This window comes from Dermochelys coriacea, chromosome 18, assembly GCF_009764565.3.
Source record: "Dermochelys coriacea isolate rDerCor1 chromosome 18, rDerCor1.pri.v4, whole genome shotgun sequence".
Lineage (NCBI taxonomy): Eukaryota > Metazoa > Chordata > Testudines > Dermochelyidae > Dermochelys > Dermochelys coriacea.
In genome coordinates, this window is record NC_050085.1 from 21,415,290 (window position 1) to 21,438,825 (window position 23,536).

A 23,536-nucleotide genomic window follows, 5' to 3' on the forward strand; every position below is an offset into this window, starting at 1 on the left:
GAGTGGCTCTACTCCAGCTTTTCAGATTACTGGCTATTTACTAGCCACAGTTAATGCATTCACAAGGCCACCTGACATCTCCAGAGCTGTATTATTGCAACCACATCATTGTCAAGCTCTGCATGTGGTGGTTGTGGTTCTTGCAGGGGGCTCCTTTGCTCTGGAGATCTCAGAGTTTATGATAACGTGATGGCTGTGTCCTCAAAGAGAGGTATCCATGGGAGTTATTATTAGAAGGGTCTTCTAAGCAGAGGGAGTCACCACTGAAGAACTGATGATCTTGTCTTCATCTCCTAACTTTTCCAAATCACATGGATTTAGCCACCAAGCCACCACTAAATGCAGAGTTCTGAAAATTCATGAGTAAAGATTAGTAAGGCTCCGGTTTATCAGAATCACATCCCACTGCCCTTGTCAAATCGCCACTTATCCAGAACAATGCCATGAACAAGGACGTCTTTGCAGCTTTTATCAAAGTTCTCTCCTAAGACTCCACTAACTGACTGACTACTTAAAGCATCCATCATTCATCTAGAGCAGTTTCCCAGGAAGAGAAGCAATTAGCAAAAAAAGGGTATTAGACTGAAATGATTCTGTGTCCCCTTTAAGGATTAAAGATACAAACTGTTGTGATTACATTTGTATGAAAAGAAAAATTCCAAGGAATGTACAAAATACTTCCAAGTTATTTAACCTCAAGGAAACAGTATAACTAGAAAAAAGAAGAGGAGTACTTGTGGCACCTTAGAGACTAACAAATTTATTAGAGCATAAGCTTTCGTGAGCTACAGCTCACTTCATCGGATGCTGTAGCTCACGAAAGCTTATGCTCTAATAAATTTGTTAATCTCTAAGGTGCCACAAGTACTCCTTTTCTTTTTGCGAATACAGACTAACACGGCTGCTACTCTGAAACCTGTCAGTATAACTAGAGAGAGGCAATTGGAGCCTGAAACTAGAGAGGAACAGTTTAAGTTAGACATTAGGAAACCTTTTCTTTTCCAATAAGAGCAAGTAGCCAGTGGAGTAGATTCCACAAGCACCATTCATAGCTGTTGAGGCCCAAAGCGAACTTTATGATCATGTTTCAGAGTAGCAGCCATGTTAGTCTGTATTCACAAAAAGAAAAGGAGTACTTGTGGCACCTTAGAGACTAACAAATTTATTAGAGCATAAGCTTTCGTGAGCTACAGCTCACTTCATCGGATGCATTTGGTGGAAAAAACAGAGGGGAGATTGATATACACACACAGAGAACATGAAACAATGGGTTTATCATACACACTGTAAGGAGAGTGATCACTTAAGATAAACCATCACCAGCAGCGGGGCGGGGCTCACAAATTAATTTAGGCTTGAATAGAGACTGGGAATGGATGAGTCATTACACAAAGTAAAACTATTTCCCCATGTCATTTCTCCCCAACACCCCACCCCCCACTGTTCCTCAGATATTCTTGTTAACTGCTGGAAATAGCCTACCTTGATTGTCACCATGAAAGGTTTTCCTCCTTTCCCCCCCCTGCTGCCGGTGATGGCTCATCTTAAGTGATCACTCTCCTTACAGTGTGTATGATAAATCCATTGTTTCATGTTCTCTGTGTGTGTATATCAATCTCCCCTCTGTTTTTTCCACAAAATGCATCCGATGAAGTGAGCTATAGCTCACGAAAGCTTATGCTCTAATAAATTTGTTAGTCTCTAAGGTGCCACAAGTACTCCTTTTCTTTTTATGATCATGTAGACTGACTTCCTTCACAACACAGGCCGAAGAACCTCACCCACTAATTTCTGCATCAAACCCATAATTTCTGGTGGCGCTAGAGTAGATCTTTCAGGAAGATGACCAGTCTTGGATTTTGCATCACTTGCAGTCTTTAAACCATCACGTCCCCAGGAATCCAAGCTGGTCCAATGGCTAAATACAACCATTAACATTCCATCAACTGAGTAGATCAGACACTTGGAAGAAACTGTCCTTTGAAATCCCTGGTTCAGAGGGAGACCCAGCCCCACAATAGTTCTGGTCCTTTTAGTCAGGCATCTGTAAAAGCAAAGCTCGGCATGCTGTCTGGGAACAAGGATGTTATTTCAAATAAGTGAAGCCGTTGTTTCCATTGATGTATTTTTGCGGGGTTGCTGGGCATTCCCCCTGAGGTTTCAGATTAGCACAGATTAATATACCTGAGCTTTTGGGAGTGAGTTTTACACTACCAGATTGTGTGGTTTTTTCTTTTTTTCCCCAAAGAACAATTCAGTCTCTTCAAAGCTTCACAGTGGGGTTTCTCTTAAATTACAAATGCTTTTAAGCTACATATTTCATTGCTACTGTAAATATTTAAGTGTTATATAGTCCTACTTCCAGGCACTAGAGAGCTGGGTTGGGCTCACTGTCAAATGGTCAAGCTTATTCAGCTCCCAGTTGATGTCTCAGGTTTTAAGAAATGAGATAATTTACAAAAAGGGGATGAATGGCTCTCCCTGCTAGCCTTTTATTTTCTCTGACCTTAATTCCCTTTGGCACTTTTTTCACCATACCATTTCATCCCCTCCTCCTCCAGAACAACTTGAGGTATGTCTCCAACACACTTTTCTTCAGTCTGCTTTCAGGGTAATTTATTCCATGTATTCAATACCCATTGCATGAAGCAATTTAAACCAAATTCCTCATTTACTCCTGCATGCCTTCTCTTCATTATTATTATTCATGTGCAATGCAGTAGCACCAAGGGGTCTCAAACACTGTGCTAAGTGCTGTCTCTGCAAAAGACGTGTTGACCAGAAGACTCCAACAATACTATGGAGGGGGGATGGGGGGGACGGACAATTCCTCTACTACTTTCATGTGCTACATTGATGAACGAGGGAATATATCTAGGAGGTGAAAGCAGGGGACTGTGAACAGGGAATACTAGGTTCTAATTCTTCCTCTGCCACTATCACTTCACTTCTATAATGCCTCAATTTACCCAGCTGAAAATGAGGATGATATTTACCTATTTCATAGAGAGACTGTGTCTCAGCTAATTAATATTTGTACAGAACTTTGAATCTGCTGATGAAAGGTGTGACATACATTCAAAGAATCATTTCTCGTCACATCCACAATTGCACTTGCTTTCCCTTTTCCTGTAGATCCGTTTAGCCATCTCTGTGCTAACATTTAACACACACTAGGACAAACTCATCCCTAATCTCGTTCCCATGACTTCAGAGCTGATTCACCAGGGATAAGATTAGCCCAGAGAGTTAGGTGATTTATCCAGCACACCCCCGCCCCTGTGCTTTCGTTCTCTCTGTGGAGGAGAAAGATGCTAGCAGATGATTCATTCCCAGAAGTGGCACCTGATGCCTTGTCAGGCTGCACAAGCAGTCGTGTGGATGTTAAGTCTGGGGCTGCTCTATGTTTAGGCTGTTGATGGGCTTTTTTTGTCTTCTGAACAGCATATTCAGTTAACTATGTTTATGCCTTTTTGACTTTGCTGTATTAATGGGCTGTAATACAGGATGATATCAAGCCATATGATTGACCCACATGGACACCTGAGCTTTTGCCTCTCCCATTTCTCTCTCAAAAATTTCCCACGACTGATCTTATTCTCTTATTGTTATTCTATCTTCCCTTCCCCCCCACCCCCATTCAAAGAACAGGCAGAGCAGTTTGCTTTATTTTCTTTTGTGCCATTCTCAGCAGCTTTTCAAGAAGGCTAATGCCAAAGAGATGGGTCTTAAATCTTTCCCTGAAAGCCGTCAGACTTTCATCCTCAGCTCCTGGTACAGTCCTCAGCGCACTAGCTGGCTGCTGAAAGGCTCTGTTCCCAGTCCTACTGTGATCAGCCTCGCTAGTGAGAGTTCCTTTGTCCCGGAGGAGATCTCTCGGCATATAGTACATTTCTTTCAGTAGAATGCCCATTCCAGTTTCCATCCGATAGCAATTGGTCTCTGTGCTGCATCACTCCTGGCCCATCTCTGCTCTGTAACTGTGTTTGTTGTCAGTACAGATCCACAAAAGCAAGATGCCACAGACTAAGAACTAAAAAGGAAAATGAAAGCTAAACATCTATGGACATTAATATCTAAGGCGCCTTTTACCTACAGCCCTATTCTGCAATCCTCACTCACCTAAAGAGTCGCACTAGTTAACATAACTATTACCATGATGAAGGGATGCACGACAACCCCTCATGTGTATTTAGTCACAATCAGCGCTATCTTCACTCCCAACACTTGGACCAACAGTCCAGGTAAAGTGCCAATAAAATACACGGCTTTAAGAAATAGCAATAAACATAAGATCTTGCTGTAAATTCATGAAGAATTCAGGTACACTGTAAACCATCAGGTCTTATTTATTTGCCAATGATTTCCCCATATAATTCATAATGAAATAACATAACTTAGTCCAATAAAACCAGCACAGACTCTGCCTTGCTCAGACAGACATCAGCAACTCAAGCAGATGTTGGTTCGTAAAAACTGGCTGAGCAGTTCCAGTGTTCAATCAGCAAACTATAAAATATTATTGCAGCGTCTCTATTTACAAGCAGCCGATACACTGGAGCAGTGAGACATGAATAATTGATTGTGCTATTTGTTAGCAGGCTCGGTTACCACAGTCAAAGCAGAGCTCATGTTCCTTGCAGCCAGAGGGAAGTCGCGTGAAAACGATTCTGGTAGGAACACGTGCTGTCTGCCTGTTGTGGGTTTATGGCTCCGGGTCACAACCACTCCCTTCTCGGCTGAGATTCCAGAGGCACTAACAGAAGAAGAAACTAGATTTGTGACCCTTATTGATGGTGCGTTCGCCTCTGTCCTGACAACTGGCAGGTCAAAGAGACTGAAACTGGCCCAAATAATCTCCCTTAGACACATGAATGTGGATCTCCACCCACAACCCCCTTCTGACATGGAAGGAGGCAAGCCCAGCTGCTTACATGGCACCATGCCCTGGGCCACATGCACAGGGGAAGGTGGGTGGGGGAGAGTGGGCAGGGCAGAGATAGGGCTGCACACAGTCCCACTATCCTCCCCAATGGAGTCTCGGTGAAGAATTAGAGGCCAGGGTTGTATTGTCTTTTCGGCAGAGCCCCAGCACGTGGGGCTCAGGCATTGGAGTGGCAAGAAGCATCCAAAAGTGCCATGCTGATGGGGGAGCACACAAATGACACTGAGCCAGACCCAGAGCAGAGACGCAAGACTCTGAGCAGATGGCTCTGACCTCCCAGAGTATTTGGGGGCATTCATGGAGTTTGGCTGCATCCCGTGGGAAGGTTGGCAAACCCCACTCCCACCTGCAACAGAAGAGGAGACAGACCGGGATGGGATCCCACAGAGATTTATCCAGGAATAGTCCAGGCTTTCATTATCATGCGCTAGTGACAATAAATGCGTCCCAATCGCGCTGTAGTTTAGCATTTTACAAGGGAACTCTCCCTAACCTCCTCATTTATTGGAAAGGGGCTACCACTGATGAAAATGTAGAACACTGTGTACACAAAGCTGCAGTCTTTCCGAACAGCAAAACATCACGTGTCCATAAAAACCCACCTTCAGTTTAAAACCCATAAGAAACTCAAGGAAATGTCCACGGGGGGGGGCACACAGGCTGTGGAAGAGCAGATACAACAGACTCGTCCGCAAGTTGTTTTATGAGCCATCGACAAGGCAAAGAGTTGAGTCACAGTGATTCGTGCTCAGATGGCCATTGAGAGAGAGAGAGTGTACGTGAAAATCCTACTTACTTTGTTTATTTCTCAGAAGAGGTGTCACTGTGGCTCTTTTGTGGGTGAGCACAACATTTTCACGGCTAGATTTCTCATTTATAATCCCTAATTACTGGCACTTACAACAGCAGCACACGCTGTGCGTCACACACTCTGTGTTGCAGGCACTGCTTGCATCTATTCGGCGCCTTGGCAATTGATGTACTGTGTTAGTAGAGGAAAGCAAACACGTGTGTAATAAGGCCACATTCACCTTGAAATCCCTTCCCATTGAAAACACCCAGATGAGCACATTATAAACCATGCACAGGATTCTCTAAATTATGATCCCCTGGAAAACACTCGTCTTTATTTAACAGCAGCAACCCGACTTTTCTAGTTGGCCTAAGCGTCCGCTTCCCCTTCAAAGTAACAGTACCGGGGGGAGAAAACTATAACATTTCCCTCATGGTCTCCCTTATGCCTTCTGCGCTGGTACTATTCCTCCGGGTGACAAGGAAACGTACGTCTTTGTCTGCTAGGCTGTGCCAGGCATTTCTTGTGCCCCACATCTGGTACTTGGTGTATTTAGCAGGAGCCCACTAGTTGTGTTGTAATGAGAAGCAGCTGGTACATTTGGAAGCTCAGGTTTGACCTCAAACCAGCAACAGAAGATGTGCGTAAACTTAAAATGGGTGGGTCTGAATCTCCTCTGGCTCACATCAGCATGAGTCCATTGGCCTTCATGGAGCTGCTCCCACTTTGTGAGAGTGCAGTGGCTGGGAAAATCAGGCCCTATAAATAAATACATTTGTACCGTGCAGTGCTTTCTGGGCACCAGATGTTCTGCAATAATCCCTCCCCGATCCCCTTCAGCATCCCCTTCCCTTCTCTCCATTCCCACAGCCCCTCACCCACTCCCTGATCGGGGGACCAGAGGTCGGCTTGTCTCTTCCCATCCCACAATGGTCACACTGGCTGGCGTGTGTTTCAGATCTCCCTCTGGTAATAACTGATGAGTGAAGAAGGCCTGGGGCCTGTCTCAGAGAGCTCACAGAGCTTTGCAGTAAGCTCACAGTAAGATAAAGTCCAGCTGAACCCCCAAGATCTGGCAGGCCAAGGCCATAATAATACAAATGCTCACAAATCTATAAGCAGGCAAAGCCCAGAGTAACTCATGAGCACTGTAGCTTGGTATGTGCTACGCCAACCTTACTGTCCTGTGGTCTGATTTACACATGCAGGAATCAGAATGGAAGGATCTCTTACTTGTTTCTCCATGTGTTAGCAGCAAGCCAGGAATTTTCTGCAGCCCAGACACCAGCATATTCTCAGGGAAGAGGTGATACATGGTCTCAAGGGGCGGGTGTGGCCTTAAGGTGTACTGAAGGTGAGTGTTCTCTATCACCGTCATGTGTTTATTCTCTAAAGAGGGGAAAACGTTATGCAATATCTGAAAACATAGAGAGACAGACTTATAATGGTGCTACCCGTTGGAGAAGCTGATCGAATTAAGGTATCAATACATGTGCACTTTATCAACGATGTAAAACCTGTTTTTAAAAAGTCTGTTTTCTTCATTAATGAATATGCAGCCTTTTCAGGCTTAGCTTTGTTAAGAGTTCTGGGCTTACAAATCCTCACACTGCAACTTCAGGGTAAGTGAAAACAATGCTTGCTAGGAAAGAAAAGAGTTTCTAGAAATGACCTTTCACAAAGACCCCTATCCTGGGCAAAAGATGCTACCTAGCTTCTAACTCAGGAAAACAAATCTGACAAGTCTTTGTGGAACAGCAACCAAGCCTTAGCTACTAAGTTTTGTTTCAGTTACATTTTGCTTTTGAAAGAAACTTGAAATCCATCCCCTTGCCCATTTCCTTTGGGCAAGCTGTAGAATAAGTTACTCAAAAATTGCTAAAACTGCTCAGTATATTTCTCTGAATGGTCAGTTTTAGAGGTGGGCCAAAACCATACCCATGTTTTCAAATCCACATTGGCCTCCCACATTTTGACAGCTTGTGTAAGTTCTGCTAAATGGGACCAAGAACCAAACACCTCCTAGGTTTGAATCTGCAAAATAAAAACCTACCAAACAAGGTTTTTCAAAATTAAAATTACCCATGGTTTAACCTGCTCTGATTATGTGTACACATTTTCCCCAGTTTCTAGCAGCAGATATTGGAGTCACGCTGTTATCATTACTATCCTAGTACTGAAATCCCCCATGCATCCCTGATATTTGAAAAAAGAAAGCATGTGTCTGACTAGCACAGTAGGAAGTGGAAATACAATGCACATTCTTCCACTGACTCTAATGGGCACTGGATTGGACCCTTCATCTCTGCAAACAGGAAACCAGCCTGGTGGAAGGGTACAGGACACTGGAGAGCTTGTGGAAAAAATGGGCTTTAAAAGCAAAACTGGTGAAAGTGCAACTGACCCTCCTTCCTGCTTCCGCTTCTGGAACATCCCAAAGGTTTCTCAGGGCAAACTGACCACCACCTAGCTTTGCCAACCTTCCGGAAAACAGTGCACAAAGGGACAAGAGCCACGCATGTTCAGAAAGACAAGGCCCTTGTTACACGCTTTACAAGGCAGCTTGCTCTTATATTTAATATTTTATAGTGCACTTTCCCTGCTCTGTGGGCTGTGTTCCATCAATACGGATATATAAATAACTGAAACCCATTTGTGTTTAACTGCTGTGTCAGGCTTTCTTGCCAGTATCCACAGAGGCACCTTTTCCCATACGTTGCCCATCTTTCTCCTCTCCCTGCCTGTACAAATATCCAGTCTGGGCCTGACTGAGCCAGTTAGCCGAGGGCTGAGCTCTGCTATGGTCATCTAGCCAAATCTATTACAGAAGTGGGCATTAGATATACCCCTGTGGTACACAGAACTATTGGCACCACTGACACATGGTCTTCCTCCAGCTCAGGCAGGACATTTGGCACTAGAAAGGGCAGATTGTGAGCCCATTTTCCCTTCCTCTTCCTTCGCAACAGCTTTCTGCTTAGTAGCTATCCATGTTTTCAGTTTGGTTCTTTCCAACTTAAATCGTGGGGTGGCTCACCTCAGTGTCTCTGTAGCAGGCTGCCCACTGCCAGGTATAAGAGAGAGATTCAACTCCTGGGCTCACTCGCTCATTCTCCTGGATGTGGCACACTCAGAGAACTCCTCCTGCCCTATAGCTGACACATGGGTGATCTGGGAGCTCTGTAGGTCAGCCCTCACTGGAGCTGCTATGGTGCAGGATTAAGTGCGAGAGGGAGACATGGTCGGGGAATCCTCCATTGCAGACTAGAAAATGCAAACTTGCAGTCTAGAGGTGAATTTGCATGGCAGAGGCACGCACCAAGCTAGATACAGACTCACTGCCATGCAAAATACCTATAACATACCTAGAAGGGCTGGGTGGGGTTTGGTGGGCAGATTGTTTTATACACTGTGCTCTGGGCTCATTCTGCCTTCCCCAGCAGATGCGTCAAGGCTATTATTTGCTTGTTGAGAACTGACAATGGTCTTCGTGCTGTACAAGACCCTAAATGCAGACTTCTTGCCCCAAAGAGCTTAAAAATCCTGCAGAGACTCTCATCCAATTAACTTTATTCACATCAAGAAGAGCCAACAGGACAACTCACGTGTGCTAAATTGAGTCCGTGTGGAAGTCTCTGCGGGATCAGAGCCTAGCCAGTGGATATGCGGTCATGGGACGGGATTTGATCGATGCAGCAGAAATTAAGCCCCTTTTCTCCTTACGCCCCAGAAATGGGCCCCTGCATGAACGACAGCCATTAACAATGTTGCAGAGCACATTGTCATAGCTGGGGCTACTGGCAGCCTCAGCAATGAGCCTTGGGGTGCTGCCAACCCCACTGCCCATGAGCAATAACTGGCCCTGGCCTCAAACAGCCTGGCACACAGCACAGGGGCATATCACAGCAACTATCCAGCACCCTTGTCTTCCAGGCTTTTCTTCTGATCCATTTTAGGTGGCTAACCCCAAACCTGAGCAGCCAAAAGCTTGACACACTAACACAGAAAACAGCCAATGCTACATTGAGCAAACAAATACGCAGACGTGTTACTGACCAGCCTGGGAAGAAAGTAAAGTAGAAAGTAGTTCTATATGCTCTTACGTTCTATTGGGTCCTGGAGGAGGGGGTGCAGGAGCGCTCGCGGTGTCCCATGATACAGCTTGAGCCTAGATTTAAAGAGGGGCACAAATCAAACATGGCCGTTTAGATGGCTATATTCCAAAATGAATTTCCCACAATGGTTCTGTTGATCAATACACAGCAACCCCCTGTTCCAGTCCCGTGAACTCTCCACCAGCAGACTGGTCTCCTTAGAGTCTTGAGTAGCAAAGGAGGGCAGGTGACCAAGACGCCAGGTCCTTTACTTCAGGTTGATTCCCCAGGGAGTGGACATAGATATTCCCTTGAAAACCTCCCTGGTTTGAGAAGCTTCGCCAGTGGCAATGGCTGGTGGGTAGGCAGGATCCAGTGTACAACAGGCGTTACACTGGGTATTTACAGGGAGTTTGACAATGTCAGTGTGACAAAGTGAAGCAGCCACCTGGAAAGGGTTCAGAGAGCCTGGCCTATCGCGGTGGTGGGGGGATACATAAGAAAGAGGAAGCAGGCCTGGCGGGAGAGTGTCTCCTCTTTCCCCTGGCTGGCGAGGACGGTGGGCGACTGACCTGCTTTATTTTTGGTTATTTATGTCTTTCATGCCCCAAATGTTGGGTGTGGTAGCGCTCCCCTTCCCAGGTGCAAACTCAGCTTACAGTCAGCTGGGCTTCAAGAGCTTAAAAGGCAGAAAGAGCTGCCTTCCTCTGGCCCCGGAAGCGGGGGCTTGGCTGAGTCAAGGCTGTGAACTCTGCACACGTGCGGGACAACACATGGGCATTGCTTGCTGGGTTACAAATCCAGCAGCTGACCTCACCCAACCTGCCACCTCAGGCCTGTCACCTGAGGTGAATAAAGGCCCAGCCACAAAGCTGCCAGGGCAACTGTAGTCCATGCAATTTTCATATATGTAGCCAAGAGCGGAAAAGGCTCAACCATAAACCTGTTTAAAGTATGTATATGACCCCCCATGAGCAGTGTATCCTCATATGCTCTAGTTATCCCCATTTTAGAGATGGGGAAACTGAGACACAGAGAGAAAAAATGATTTGCCCAAGTTCACACAGGCAGTCTGTGGTGAAGCAGGGTCTCCAGATCCCTGGCTAGTGGCCTAACCATGGGACCATCCTTCCTCTCTAAATGGAGAGCAATAACTCCATGTTGCCATAGAAACCTGATTCCACCTTATAAAATGCTACAGCGACTCGCAAGTCCCGCTGTCCCTTGCAGCCGGCAACACCTACTCTCTGTCCTTTGTGGCCACATCTGTTGGTTCTGACTTGCTGTTGAACAGGTGCAAAATTCCAAACCCACAAGACAGATCCTGGTGGGTCCCTTCTCGCTTCTTGGCCGCAGCCACCACTTCCACCACCGCAACGATGCCAGGGTGGTTTAAAGATGTGTGAAAATAAATGGTCTGGCGGAGGAGGGAGAGAAAGAACATGGCAGATTTTAGACCTGGGAGAAGTAGCTATTAGCAGTTGAATGTATATTACAGTTGGAGAGTAAGGTCCAGGTATATTCAAAATGAACAGCCAGAAAAACGTGCAGACAGTGAAATGTAGCAATCTGCAGAATAATCTCCAATGGGAACTGATGGAAGTTCCATTGCAAATAATCTTGAGGGTCTGGGAGGGTAACTAACAGTAATCGTTCATCTCCCACACACTGTATCACTAGGAATATTTTTAAAGGGATCCTACTAGAAAGTGTAGAGTTCTTGGGGTCCGTTTACCAATGGGACTTCGCCTCCTTATGTCTGTGCAATGTCTAGCACATTTTGGGTACCACTGTAAAAAAAAAAATCTAAACCTTCAGGTCAGGTCGATTCCCTCCTACGAAGAATTAGCCTAAGAGCTGGGACTGCGAGAGAAAACTGCAGTCTGTTAGTGTCTATTATCACCCACTCATTTAACTGGATAGCCGGTCTGTGCCTCTGAATGCCTTTACCTCTCCAGTGTAGATCCATGATCTGGCCACCTTGATACTGGAATATTGCAAATATGCTCTGTCTGGAGAGCGACCCTGCAAGTCGCCCAGAAACTACAGCTGGTTGAACAGACAGGAGCCTGCTGGGATCACATCACACCATACGCCACCCATACGCTGCACTGGCTGGTAAGACCAGTTCTGGTCTCTACTTTTAAAAGCTCTACATAGTCTTGTATTTAGCTTCTCATTACACTCCTTAACTGCATTGGAGGGGCTATTAGGGCTGCTGGAAGGCAGGGCTCATGCTCAGCGGGAAGAGAGGAGAGCATTCCAGATGAAAGTGCCTTCACAGAATTCCCAGCTGTCAAAAACCCAGCAGAGCTCGAATTTCCCTCCTGAGGTGAGCACTCTCCTAAACTGGAGGAATGGCCCTGCTTGCAGTTTCCAAGAATGATGCCATCAAGTCCTCACAATCCAGCACTAATACGTTCCAGGGGAGAAGTGATTTGTGCACTTCTGTCCTGCGGAATTCAGCTAACGTGTGCGCAATGCCACATGGGAATGGCACCTAGAGGCAACCCTGACTCTGTCCTGTTACAGGTTACGTTTCCCCAACTTAAATTGAGACATTTAGGACTAAAGCTAGTAAATGTCACAAATCCTGAGAATGGACAGCATTGTTAAAGTGGCCCAGTTTCCCAAACAATAAGGATCAATTATTCTTAAGCTGCAAACTCCATAAAAGTATGGTTCAAAGGTTTCAGTTGACCTGAAGATACCATTGTGAGCTCTAGGCTAGAAAAGCAAAGTGACTGGAAAAATCTAAGGCCTATCATGACCTTCACCTGCGCTGATGTGAAAAAGAGTTATCCATGAGGATCAACAGTATGATATGGACCTAAGAGTACAGGGATGAGGGGAAAGGGGATGTCTGCCAGTGTCATGACTGAAAGCCAGGCTAATCCTTCTATTAAACAGTCATTATAATGGTGTCACCGAGAAAACAGCTACAGTAATCACAGACTGTCAGGAAAGGATAACAGAGAAAGGCATTAAAACATCATCCCAGAGAAATAAATCATTATTCTATTAACTTTTATTGCAAAATGATGAAATAATGACCACTAACTGCTGACAGGTGGCTAGACCGAGAGAAAATTATGCTTTGGCTTGTAAAGAATGAGGAAGCTGTTAAAGTGGATCGGTTATAAAACTAAGTTTACCATTGTCTCCTTAATTGCTAATAAAAGTTTTACTAACATACTCCTCTCCCTTAAACTCTGCTCTAAAGTAAAAATAATCTTCCCAATTAGGGGTCACCTTGAGATCATCACACTTTAACTCTCTGGAGCGCTTTTTTTCTCCCTTTGCATTTTCTTGTACAGAACTAAGCTATGACCAGTTCTTTGGTTAATAAATTGCCGGAGGGCAATCTGTGCCAGAGAAAAAGGTTGGGAGACATTAGCTCACGTATCCAAAAGTTCAGAATTTACTGTGTAGGAACTGAGGGCCTGATTCTCCTTTTGTTTATTCCGGTGTAAATCAGGAGTCACTCCACTGTAAGCAAAAGTAGTACATAGGCGCATCAGGCCCTGAATCCCTGAAGGGGAGATAAAACGAGTACAGTTCACAAATATGTGCACAATGGGTCTGATACAGTGGAAGTCAATTGAACTTCCCTGGGCTGTGGATCAGGTCCCCTGCCATTGCTCTAGATACAAATTAAACATCACCTGTATGTAAGTATTTTGTACCTCGTTGCATTTATAATGTCAACGGGAAACTGCACATAGTTCACACAGTTCAGAAACGTATCCCACATCCAGAAGACTGGCTTCAGTTTGTGCGCAGCTTTATACCAGCACTTTGAATGTTTGTAGCTAAAATATACTTCCAGAAGGTGAACAAAATTTTAATTGTTTACTGAGACAGCTTAGCAATAATTATAAACAAGGTCTGATGAGTTCTCCTAGGGGAAAATTACTAAATAAACTCAGAAATTTGAATTTTCTAATCATGTAATTCTAATTGATGAATACAAATTTCATATCAGGCTCAGCAAATTATCTGTAAAGGATTCATTCTTGTGACAGAATAGATGATATTTCAATTCACCTCACCATCATTGCTTATCTATCTTTGACTGTTACACTCCATGATGGGGTAAACAGATTTATAAATTACGGTATTTAAACACACTCTATTCTAATGCTTTCATCTTACACACACACACACAAGTTATTTAGCACTCATACCAGGCTTTCAATTTTCATCAGGACTAGCATAATCTAAAGTATGCACCAGATGACATGCTTTCTCTGAGACTCAGAAATCTTCAGGTAACTTCCTTGTAGATGTTTATGACCTCTTGAATGCCAGGTGTTAGCTCACCTCACCTCACCTTGTATGAATCATTAGCCCTGCTCCTGTTTGTGAATAAATATGCAATTTAAGAAGCAAATAGCTTCTTTCCAAGGCAAACAGTATCAAAATAACCTAGTGACATATTGAACTCTATGTCCACAGCAGAGCAGCATTTCCTTTTCCTATTGTTTGTTTTGCAACACTCCTTTGCTCCTACATCTCAGCCCTGCTCTTTCTCCCAGGCATCCACTTCAGTACAGCTTACAAAAAACCCCAACACACTGAATCTGCTCCTGATGGCAGTGAAATGCACCATGGAGATTTCTCTTCAGCTGGAGACCAGACCAATATTCAGAGTGCTACACAAGAGCAAAGTCCCAGCGGCTGCTAAAGGCAATGGGCAACTTGTTCAGCTTCCCAAACACTTCCATTTTCTTCCCCTCCTTTAGAATGCCCTCCTCCCCACCCCCCAGGCATCAGAGGGGATTAGTGGGCATTGAACTAGGACTCTCCTCAGCCTGCAGATTCACAGCTGTTAAATGCAGTGAGGAGAGGGGTCAAGGCACCAAAGGGGAGCCCAAAACTGAAGGTCTCAGGATGAGAGAGCTGTGTTCAAGAATGCACTCTCTATTCTGCAGCTGGACAAAGTCCGCTCATTGGAATTCACAGGAGGATAGTGACCTTTAGACCCCTCTACTTCTCTGCATCTCCTCCTGCCTCAATAGTCATGGCTTTAGCATCTCCAATAACTCCTCCTCCTCCTCACCGGTTTCTCTCCTAGGCTCCCTCCTTCTATCCCCCTGCCCTTGCCCCTTAGGTACCCTCAACCACTTATGATGTCAGCTACCACTTTTAGGTGATGACAGACAGATCTGCCCCCAGCTTCCCCCCTTCCAACCAATCCAGGCTCTCCTGGCTCTCTGCTGATGTGGATCCCACTGCTGTCTAAGGCCCTGGTACAGGAGAGAGAACAGCATAAGGTGGCCCCTGCACGCACCCACAATTCTCTTGAGGTCACTGGGACTGTATGGCCTTACCCATTATAGATGAAGTTAACCCTGAGGGTAAATCCCTGGCAGCCAGTGGAGTTACCCCGGGATGAAGTCAAGTCATTATGTCATCAGAACTCCTTGCGGCAGATCCTCGGCTGGTGTAAATTGTCAGAGCTCCACCGGTGTCACTGGAATTACGACAGTTTACTCTAGGTGAGGCTCTGCTCCATCTTTCCTCTAAAATGAACTCCTCTTTTCCTGCCTTTATCACAACTGACAGCTCCATTACCCCCCAGGCCCACAACTTCAATGTTACCGTCAGTGACTTTCTAGCCTTCTTCCCCAAATCCAGATGCACATAAAAGTATGTAAACCACTGGATGGAGAATAGCCCTAGGCCAGATTTGTTCTTTTTTCCCTGCTTAAAAACCTGGGAAATTAAATGCAACATTAACTAAATCAATGAGACATTAATGCAACACTGAAATTGTGAAATCAAGCACTTAAAAGTCAGGTAATTCAGAAATGTAAGGTGTTGTATGTAGGTTATTCTAACAATGTAAGAGCTCACATATCATTTATAAGTACATACTGTAAAGTATGTAGAATGTGTAATATACTTTACTTAATGCTTTGGGGGAAACCTCAAATGCAAAATAACAATTTTTATGCAACTTTATGTTTGTGAAACCCAGCACTCTAATATAAGGAAGATCCTAAAATTTAATTCATTAATTGTATAAAGCGCACACACATACTGACCTAGAATTCATAAATATCTGAAGGCTGTAAACTAAGAGAAAATGTACCCCGAATCTGTTAGTGCATGAAATGTTAGTGTTTATCTCTCTGTATTGCATTATGTTTGCCTTACTGGTTCATTTTTAAATTTAAAAAAATCAAGACATTAAGTTGATTCATTATTCAAACAGCCTGGGAAGTAACGTATATGCCAATAACACAACTAAATCTAATGCTGCTGAAACACTCTTTTAAATAGTGTCTTTAATTTATGCAAAATTGTATCCTGGGCAATATTTACCATTAGAACTGGAAAACAAACATAATTTGCCACATCAGGGAAAAGGACACCAAATCTCATCTCAGATCCATGCCCATAACAGACAGGTGTATCTTCTCCTTGGCTTTCATGTTTGTACAAACACGACAATTACTCGGAGTCAGATGCTCAGGTTGTTATGGCAGTTGTGTCTCTAAAAGTCTGCCCGAAGGAATTTTCCAAGTTTTTAATCTAATATATAAGTGGGGAAAAATTCTCTTTAGTTGATTAAACTTGTAAAAAAACCCTGGTTTTATGAATTACAAATGTCAAAGATAATGAGAGGAAACTGCTATGCTTGAAGGATGTTGTTAATTTATGTTCTAATTCATTTTCATTCCTAGAGTAGCACTGCCCTCTCCTGTCTGATCTCTAACATAACACAAGATGAAACTGGAAATTATTAACTATGCAGTAAGAAAAGGAGGACTTGTGGCACCTTAGAGACTAACAAATTTATTTGAGCATAAGCTTTTGTGAGCTACAGCTCACTTCATTGGATGCATTCAGTGGAAAAACTTTTTGCCCTTTTCTTTTTGCAAATACAGATTAACACGGCTGCTACTCTGAAACCCGTAACTATGCAGTGTTGTTGTTGTTGTAGCCCTGTTGGTCCCAGGACATAAAGAGAAAAGGTGGGCAAGGTAATATCTTTTATTGGACCAACTTCAAAAGTTGGTCCAATAAAAGATATTACCTCGCCCACTTTGTGTCTCTCATCGTTAATTATGCCCATTTTACCCAATACCAGGATTAACAAAAAGCCTGGGTTTTGCATTGAAATTCAAATTGATTTGACATAATAGAGACGTAATTGTATCCTAATGAGACATCTGAGACAAATCACAGCCATATCCAATACTTCATTTGTAAGAATTGTTATTGTTCTAGATATAAAAAAAGATATGAGTGAGCGCATATTTAGGAGAAGAATGAAAGGCATCCAAATGGTGAAAAATTAACAGCCCCGCAGAAGCTTGAATAAGGAAAATATGCATGATAGAAGACACCAGAATCTGCAAACAATTAGGGCTTGGTTTTCACAAGTGCTGAGCATCCAGAGCTCCCACTGCCTTTGCAGCTACAGCTGTGTGGGATCAGCACCTCTGAAAAGCAAATTCCTAGGACAACAAACACTTGGTTTCAGCGGGATTGCAACAGATATTAAATGTGCATGACTGAGTCAAAGAAATTAGCAGCAAGATGATTGATTACATCCTATCTAAAAATCAAGGGAAGGATTTTGCCATATATTTTCTAGTGTTCGCCCCACTATTATTTAAAAATAATCTGACCCAACCCATCTTTATCCGCTCTGTATATATGTACCCTACACTGTGGAGTGGTGTCTTCTTATAGGATATTATCCCTGGACCAAGAAGATTACCAGAAACAGTCCCATTTCATAACAGAAAATACAAAATAGTCACATTATTAAAGTATATAAATCAAAACAGTCACATTGTTATATGACTAACTAATCATTTTACTTTTAAGCTATTTTGGTAAATGTCTCCACAAAAACAGCTGTTGCTCTGAACTGCACTGTTCCAGGAAAGCATTTGTTTGGTCAGTCACCTCAGGACACATGGGGGATGGAAGCACTTTTGTATTGACTGAGGCTGGATATAGAATCATAGAATATCAGGGTTGGAAGGGACCTCAGGAGATCATCTAGTCCAACCCCCTGCTCAAAGCAGGACCAATCCCCAATTTTTGCCCCAGAACCCTAAATGGCCCCCTCAAGGATTGAACTCACAACCCTGGGTTTAGCAGGCCAATGCTCAAACCACTGAGCTTTCCCTCCTGGTCAGAAAATAGCTTATACTTGTTAAAAAATTCCTTCTTTGTTTATTTAAAGTGAGGTTTTGATCAAGAACCTTGCACTGAAATGGAGAAGTTCTCTGGTCTATGCAAACAGCAACATGTGCAGTTTCTAGGATTAACTGTGAGAGCAGATAAAATTCAACCAGGTTGTTTCATTTCAAAAAAAGCACAGAAAAAAAAAAAAGATCCATACAGGGGAAAGAAAAATTATTAGAAGCAGCTGGGACTGAAGAGGAAAGGGGCCCTGTCATTGGACATAGAGACCATATTGACTGGATATATATCACCTCATTAAGGGATGCAAAGATCTAAATTTCTAGACATTGAATGACTGCTTCTTGGAGCAGCTTCTCATAGCACTAATTCAAGAATTGCCTCTCCCCTTGTGAGTTCTAAGTGGATCATAGGATCTGGTCCAAAAGGTGAATATAGCTGAACCGTTGAATAGTACTGACCATAATGTAATTAAATGTATCATCCTTGCGGGGGGGGGGGGGGGATGCCAAAGAAACCCACTACAGTAGCTTTTAACTTCAAAAAGGGGAAATGTACAAAAACGAGGACCTAGATAAATGAAAATTAAAAGGAACAGTCACAAGGATGAAATGCCTGCAAACTGCATGGAGACTATTTAAAAACACAATAGAGGCTTGAACTAAATGTATATCCCAAATAAAAAAAAAAACAGTAAGAGGACCTAAATAATGGCACCATGGCTAAAGGCCAGAGTCAAACAGGCAGTTACAGGCAAAAAGGCACCCTTTAAAAATTGGGAATCAAATCCTAGTGAGGACTATCAAAAGGAACATAAACTCTGGCAAGTCAAAGATAAAGTATAATTAGGCAGGCCAACACCAAATATGACGAGCAACTAGCTAAGGACACACAAACTAATGGCACGCTTTCTTTAAGTACATCACATGCAGAAAGCCTGCCGTGCAGTCAGTGGGGCCACTGGATGATCAAGGTGCTAAAGGAGCACTCAAGGAAGACAAGGCTGTTGCAGAGAAGCTAAATAAATTCTTTGCATCAGTCTTCACTGCAGAGGATGTGAGGGAGATCCCCACACCTGAACCATTCTTTTTTAGGTCACAAATGTGAGGAACTGTCCCAGATTGAGGTGTCAGTAGAGGAGGTTTTGGAATAAATTGAGGAAATAAACAGCAACAAGGCACCAGGACCAGATGGTATCACCCAAGAGTTCTGAAGGAACTCACATACACAGGCGCCGACTCCGTGGGTGCTCCAGCCCTAGAGCACCCATGGGAAAAAACTGGTGGGTGCCGAGCACCCACTGGCAGCCCCCCTACCAGAACCTCGCCCTCACCCCAGTGCCTCCTGCCCGCCGGCGGGCCGCGCCAATCAGCACCTCCCCCTCCCTTCCAGCGCCTACCATGGATCAGCTGTTTCACAGCGTCAAGAGGCGCTGGTGGGGAGGGAGAAGGAATGAGGGCACAGTGTGCTTGGGGGAGGGGGTGGAACTGGGCAGGGAAGAGGCAGGGTGAGAAGGGGTGGGGGTGGGGTGCGGGTGGGAAGAAGCAGGGCGGGGGTAGGACCTTGGGGGAAGGAGTGGAGGGGGGGTGAGGGCAGGGCCTGGGCGGAGCCGGGGGGAGCACCCCCGGCAGATTAGAAACTCGGCACCTATGCTCAGATATGAAATTTCAGAACTATTAACTGTGGTATGTAACCTATCCCTTAAATAGCCTCTGTACCAGATGACTAAAGGATAGCTAATGTCATGCACTTTTTTTAAAAAAGACTCCAGAGGCAATCCTGGCAATTACAGGCCAGTAAGTCTGACTTCAGTACCAGACAAATTGGTTGAAACTATAGTAAAGAACAGAATGATCAGACACGTGGATGAACATGATCTGTTGGGGAAGAGTCAACACAGCTTTTGTGAAAGGAAATCATGCCTCCCCCATCCATGGAATTGTTTTGAGGCATCAATAAGACTGGGATGGGGGATCCAGTGGACAAAGTGCACTTGGACTTTCAGAAAGCCTGTGAGACAAGGTCCCTCATCAAAGGCTCTTAAGCAAAGCAGCCAGTCACGGGTAAGAGGGAAGGTTCTCTCATGGATCGGTAACTGGTTAAAAGATAGGAAACAAAGGGTAGGAATAAATGGTCAGTTTTCACAATGGAGAGAGGTAAATACCAATGACCTGTATTGGGACCAGTCCTGTTCAACACAGTCATAAATGATCTGGGAAAAGGGGTGAACAGCGAGGCAGCAAAATTGGCAGACAATACAAAATTACTCAAGCTAGTTAAGTCCAAAGATGACTGGGAAGAGTTACATAGGGATCTCACAAAGCTAGGTGACTGGGCAACAAAATGGCAGATGAAATTCTGTGTTGATAAGTGCAAAGTACTGCACATTGAAAAAAATAATCGCAACTGTACATACAAAATGATGGTTTCTAAATTAGCTGTTACTGCTCAAGAAAGAGACATTGGAGTCATCATGGAGAATTCTCTGAAAACATCCAATGTGCAGCAGCAGTCAAAAAAGAGAACAGACTGTTAGGCATCATTAGGTAAAGGACAGATAATAAGGTAGAAAATATCATAATGACACTATATAAATCAAAGGTACGCCCACGCATTGAATACTGCGCACAGTGCAGGTCGCCCCATCTATAAAAAAAAATACATTAGAATTGGAAAAGGTGCAGAGAAGGGCAACAAAAATTATGAGGGGAATGGAACAGCTTCCATGTGAGGAGAGATTTAAAAGTTTGGGACTGTTTATCTTAGAAAAGAGATGACTCTGGGGGGAGAAGATAGAGGTCTATAAAATCATGACTGGTGTGGAGAAAGTGAATAGGGAACTGTTATTTATCCCTTCACATAACAAAAGAACCAGTGGTCACCCAATGAAATGAATAGGCAGCAGGTTTATAATATACAAGGAAGTACTTCTCCACCCAACGCAGAGTCAAACTGTGGAACTCGTTGCCAGGGGATGTTGTGAGGGCCAAAAGGATAACTGGATTAAAATTGGGTAAATTCATGGAGGATAGATCCATTGATGGCTACTATCCAAGATGGTCAGGGATGCAGCCCCATGGTCCGAGAGTCTCTAGCCTGTGATTGCTAGAAGCTGGGACTGGATGACAGGAGATGGACAACTAGATAAGTTGCCTAGTTCTGCTCACTCCCTCTGAAGCATCTGGCACTGGCCACTGTCTGGAGAAAGGACAAGATGAACCATTGGTCTGACCCATTATGGCCGTTCTTATATTCTCAAGTTCTTATGAACAGGAGACACAGCCAAGGCATGTAAAATTATGAATGGCAAAGATACAAATGGTTACAAAAATGGATGTATAAGCCTTGCCTCTGACCTGGGTGGCTCCCGCACTTCATATACACAAACCATGGAAAGTTGAGTGTTGGCAAATCTTTAACAATTCCATCTTTCTTATCCTTTCTTTATATAAAGTCAGGGAGGCAAGAGCTGTGCGCAGCTGGCAGAAGCTCCTGCACATGTGGAGAAAGCTAAGGATGTACAGAAGGATGAAGCTGGTGATTAACAGTTTATTATAGTATCTGTAAAAACTTGTGGGATTTATGTTCTGAAGTGAAAAAGAGCTCTTCCATTGCAGTCTCAAGAGCATGCATCAGATTTATGTTACTATTTAGAGGAGCTCTTTGAGGTTACAATATCAGGCGATGTCTGCATGATTTATGACAGAAAAAAAACCCTTTCCATTCCAACGTTCAGGAGCATAAGAGCCATGGATACATCATTATTAATCATTATTTATGCAGGTCCATTGGTATGCATGGTATTTTATCTACAGTATGAAATGGGCTGGATGCCTGTATCTCTAAATTCTTTATATCACTTGTATGTCATGTATTTATCTCCATGTTCACTTGACTCTTGTTAATGCTAAAAAGTGTCCAGCTGTTGCATCTCCGGATATTCAGCAAACAGTAGATTTCCACAGATACAGATAGACAAAAGAGAACGGGGAGCCCGTTCAGTTACAGTCTGTCTATATTAATGCGCAAATAAACCAGCTCAGGACAGCAACGTCAGGCTCACTCTGTGAAACACATGGTTGCTCTTGCAAAGCGATTGTACCCACACTGGCCTCTATCCAATGTGACCAGCACAGCGCCAGATCTCTTGGTGAGGTTGCGTGCACATCACAGTACCTGACATGCAAACAGATTCCACCATGTGAACCAAAAGGGCATCTTTGCTTTGCAAGTGGAAGGGGCTGAGCCGAATTAGGTCTTGTCTATATAGTTGAGTAACATGCACTAGAGGTGTGATTTTTATTTAGTATAGTGCTGTTACAGCTCTCCATTTAAAGCGCACTATGGAACATTTAGCACACACCAGCAGGATCTACACAGATCAGTTCCAGCACAACACATTAGCACGCTTTAGAAATCACACTCCTGTAGAAAGCAGACAAGCCCTTTATCTTATTTGAGGGTCATGCCGCACTTACAGCGATTGCTGGAGCTGTGGTGAGTGGCAAGCTTTGCTTGCCTTATGGCTGAAACACTGTGCATCTCATATAGCAAAATACCTATGTTCATCCAGGAAAATATCCCTGTCCACTCACTGGGTGTTAGCATTCTCAGATGAGCTGTGTTCTCTACTCTTGTCCTACCTCATTGAAAACCACTTTGCGTGGCTGTCCTGGCACAGCTTTGAGAGGTCTTGTGGTACTTTTCCATGTTCTCCCAAAGAAATGACGATACGTGATGTCAAAGAGGGACAGGCGAAGCTGGTATTCAACCTCTAACAAGCCTTCTAGCACTCTCTGAAATATAAGAATAAACACCCTAAATAGGAGCTTTAAGAGTTTCTGATCGCAGCAGCACTGAAATGTGTCCAGCAGATTAAGAACTTTGATCTTATAAAAATGGTTCTAAACAATAGTTAGTAGATAGCTCTGAGTGTAGTCAAAAAGGAGAGAAAAAAAGACATTTTCTTCGGACAGTTACAGTCCAATAGCTCAAACCGTACAACCCATCAACTCAGTGATGTGCCCTCACATTCAGACAAGCAGGGCTTCTCTATGCCCAGTAGTCTTACCCTGCAAGATGCTGTGTACTGATACACCAAGGAATAGCTAGCTATGAACTCAGATGCTGAGGTCATCCTACAACAGAAGGTGACTTTTCCCAGCAGCGAGAAATCCCAAGACTGGCAAGCAAACCTTTATGCATGTAAATTTTAAGCATCCACTTGGTTTAAACACATGTGAGTAGTGGGCAAATTATGTAAAACATTTTCCAGAGACACTTGACTGAAGCACTCATTTAAAAAAATTCAGTCACATTCATGTCTCTTCTGCATTTCTTTTCTGATTATTGTTATGATTTATTATTTGTAATACAGTAGCCTTTAGGAACCCAAATCAATAAGGGTCCCAATGTGCCGGGTACAGTACTGACACATAATAACGACCAATCCTTCCCCAGATTACTTCCAATCTACATGGCAGGCAGACAAGTGCAGTGAGTATGAATAGGAGGCTGAGATACGAAAATTAAGAG

At 43.8% G+C, this 23,536-nt stretch overlaps 1 protein-coding gene across 14 annotated transcripts in view; it reads right to left on the reverse strand.

Moving 5' to 3' along the window:
• NPHP4 (nephrocystin 4) overlaps positions 1-23,536 on the reverse strand; it is a 107,337-nt gene that overhangs the window by 73,177 nt on the left and 10,624 nt on the right. For 7 of the 14 annotated variants that reach the window (XM_043500051.1, XM_038377066.2, XM_043500050.1 and 4 more), the window contains 4 exons: positions 22,645-22,797; positions 11,077-11,249; positions 9,842-9,906; positions 6,972-7,127 (listed from right to left, as the gene is read on the reverse strand). In XM_043500051.1, coding sequence (XP_043355986.1) covers positions 6,972-7,127; positions 9,842-9,906; positions 11,077-11,249; positions 22,645-22,797 — 547 coding nt within the window. Of the gene's footprint in view, positions 1-6,971; positions 7,128-9,343; positions 9,479-9,841; positions 9,907-11,076; positions 11,250-21,357; positions 22,512-22,644; positions 22,798-23,536 lie in introns of those variants that run through there. The other 7 variants (XM_043500054.1, XM_043500056.1, XM_043500053.1 and 4 more) reach the window with 7 other exon arrangements.